At 35.4% G+C, this 3,398-nt stretch overlaps 1 protein-coding gene across 1 annotated transcript; it reads right to left on the bottom strand.

Annotated features, from left to right (window-relative positions):
- Positions 1-1,853: 1,853 nt before the first annotated feature.
- LOC107809291 (uncharacterized) lies at positions 1,854-2,730 on the bottom strand. Its single transcript, XM_016633897.2, has one exon. The coding sequence runs from the start codon at positions 2,560-2,562 to the stop codon at positions 1,990-1,992; it is 573 nt and encodes a 190-aa protein (XP_016489383.1). The 5' UTR covers positions 2,563-2,730; the 3' UTR covers positions 1,854-1,989.
- Between the last annotated feature and the right edge of the window lie 668 nt (positions 2,731-3,398).

Here is a 3,398-nt window from a genome sequence, read left to right as displayed (position 1 = left end):
ACCTCAAAATTTGACTTACAAAATTAATTAATATCTCTCGCATGAAAAAGAACGAGACAAAATTAATTAATATCTTTTATAAATTACAATTAACATAACTTGCCCGCAATACTAAGTTTGAATCTTGTCCTAGAGCTGTCAAAAGATCTTGTCTTCGAGAAACCATAATTTTTCTAACTCGATTCTCTCTTTATCCGCTATCAATGTTTCATTAATATTAATTGAACATTTAATTAGATGTTGTAAAATTATTTCAAGCTAACTTCATTAATGACGCCCAATTATGCCTAATAAAAGGACTAGAGGTCATAACAAATATATTTCGATTACGAGTTCGGAGTTGAATCCCCAAAAGAACTAACTGTTCACAGTCATTAAGAAGACAAGTTCACACGATCTCTATGTTATAAATATTGTGATTCTTGCTTTGAACTAATAAACTAATACATATTAAAAAGCAATAAAATTATTAACTAAAAAGGATGAAGTTAGAGACAAGATTTAGGATGCCTAGAGTTATGATTTCCTCAATTATCGGAATCATTCTCGCTACGTTATTTAGAATCTCGCCGATTTATTCCCTACTGATCGTGTGCATTCTACTTACCGCAATTCTCTCTCGAGCAATCATAATAATTTTCTAAAAATGAAATATAAATATACTCAAAATATGTACTTATTGCCATTTATCATTCATTTTGATTTCTGATTCTAGTTTTGTCTAAGTTAGTGTCAAGTATTAGGGAAGGAAATGAAATGTTATCTCCTTCTATGGTTTCGGATAATTCCTTACTGCATAAGCTAACTTATGAAATTAAATTAGGTTAAAAATTTATTTTATTAAAAAGGCATGAGAGTCCTATGCACTCATTTATATTCTTGGCTTACCCAACGTTAAAGACCTTATTTTATATTTTTGTGTCCCACGAGGAAATTTTAATATTTCAAAATCAGGTCTAAACCTAAGGTATTGACAGCTTTACTTTAGTAAGCACCACAATTTCCCTCAAAATTAATAAAACAATCAAGTGCATCAATAAAATAGGGTATGTGCTTGGATGTTTCTGCCAAAGGAGGTTTCCAGGTAGATGGCCAACCTAAAAAGCAAAGGATTTGCTTTACATACCACTACAATAAATTAATGTAAATAAATGGTAATAAAGTAAATATAGAAAGGCACAGACTAAATAACATATTTCCACTTACTAACATAACACTGTTTTGCTTTAGGAAATTAAAATCGGAAGAATCGCTGTGCCTTCATTGTAAGTCCATTGCGACATTTTTCCTGGCATCAATTAGGTTAGGAGTGTTTGGACAAAATACCGAACTTTGGACGTGCGATATGATACTTAAATTAATAAAATTCCAGGATTTCTTTTTGGTTTTACATGAGGATTAACTTCTAATATCAATTTTGCTTTCCTAATAGAGGTCGTATAAACTGAAAATTATAAACCCAACTCCAAGTAAGTACTATGGTTTGATAGGTAGTTAATATTTTGAATCTACTCCTATTAAGATTACATACCCTTGAGCTTGAAGGAAGGAATAAATGTTAACTTGCTAACCTTGTTCAATGCTTTACTTTAACTTGTAGGAGTAAGTAATGATTTCTAATTTAACTTTTTGCTTTTCTTACTTTCTGGAAGAAAAGGACATAACAAGTACTCGACATTCTACTGCCAGAATTTCAGGACTTCAGCCTTGAAAATGTCATAAAAATGAATGAAAATTAAGGGACGGTACCATCACATTTATATACTAGCATTATTTTCTTTTATATTTTCTACTGATAATTTTCTCAAAACCACGAAAAGAAAACTTAATAAAAAATTCATAGAGACAGAATGGAAGCGACAAAATTTCCATTACTCCACCAATTATTAACACTGAGAAACTGTGCAAGATCCAACGTCCTTCTTGTTTATTGCACAGGACAAATTACATGCATGAACTCTCAAAGTCTTACGTAATAAATTAAAAACATTAAGCAAAAGCAGAAGCTTCTCGTCTCAAATCTCTGTAGAATCTTGAAATGAATTCATCAGCTTTCTCATCCACGTGACTGTTACCCTCTCCATCTCTAAGAGGAAACGGCGAATCAGTTACCCTTAATTGCCTCACCGTAGGAGTTCTCCCAAATCCAGGCAAAGCAGGCGACGCCGTTCCACTCTGAATCATCTCCAACGCCTTCAACACGGCCGCGTTCACCATTAAAACGTCGTCGTCAGTTGCAGGTGCATGGTGATGACTGTGCTTACTGCGCTTGTTGAGGTTAAAGGGAAGGTGGAAAGCAGGGCTGTTACTGCAGCTGAATTCGTAGTACTCTTTGGAAGAAGAGGTGGAGGAAGGACATTGGTGGCCGTAGGTATTATTATTATTATTATGGTGGAACATGAGGTTTTGAATGGCGGCTTTGCTAGCAATTTTGCCACGCTTCATTAATAAGCTGAGATCAAACATTAGTTTCCTCTTTGATAACCCTTTCCTCAGCATGAAAAAGGCTACTCGAACTATTTTCCAGAACTTTTTTGCCATTACTGGTACATTTTGATCCATTCTCTCTGTATATAAGTAGTATATATCAGGTGCAGACTTCTTTTTGGTTTGTGGATTTTTGTTTCTTCACTTAAGAAGTAAGGAGAGAGAGTTGGTAGAGATGTGAGTTTATGTGGAAGCAATATATGAGAGGTCTATATATAGGAGCCTTCATATAGAGGAAGAGGATGCAGTGAAGTATTCTATAATGTTTATGTTAAAGTTGACACGTTTGGGCACGGAACATGGATATTAGGAGTTGATTCAATATTCTATTTGTTTAATTATTAAAGGAGGAGGTGTTGATTTTCTAGATCCAGCTTTAGGAGAAGTACTCTTTATGTCATTGTCACTCGTCAAATAAATTTGCCATTTTTTCCTCTCCTTTCACATGGATTAATTGCAAATTTGAGGTCAATTCCGAATTGCTTTTAAATTAAAATCTTTTATGAGGAGAACATATTGCATGCAGGGAACTTCATGTTTTTGGGTGTGTTTGGAGCGAAAAATATCATTCACTAAAAATATTATCCTGCAAAATAAATAATTTTCTTACTTATTTTGTGATATTTGGCTAGTAAGTATAAAGTATAATCCCAAAAGTATTTACATATAATCTAGAAAAGTATAGGAGGGGGGTCGGGTATTCGAGGCTGGAGGGGCCAGAAGTCAGGGATCGGGAGGGTCGTGGGTTGGGGGTCAGGGATGCATGGGCCCACTGGTCAATAGTTGGGTTCGAGGGTTGACGGGCGAGGTCGGTGGTCGAGGTTCTGGGTTTAGCGTTCGTTGGTGGAGGGGGGAGGGAGGAGGGGTGACCGGGTACGAGGGAGGTAGGTGTGGGTCGAGGGTTCCAGAGG

This window comes from Nicotiana tabacum, chromosome 8 (assembly GCF_000715075.1).
Source record: "Nicotiana tabacum cultivar K326 chromosome 8, ASM71507v2, whole genome shotgun sequence".
In the NCBI taxonomy this organism is placed as follows: Eukaryota; Viridiplantae; Streptophyta; class Magnoliopsida; order Solanales; family Solanaceae; genus Nicotiana; species Nicotiana tabacum.
Note: the sequence above shows the minus strand (reverse complement) of the source record. Positions and strands in the feature narration are given on the sequence as shown.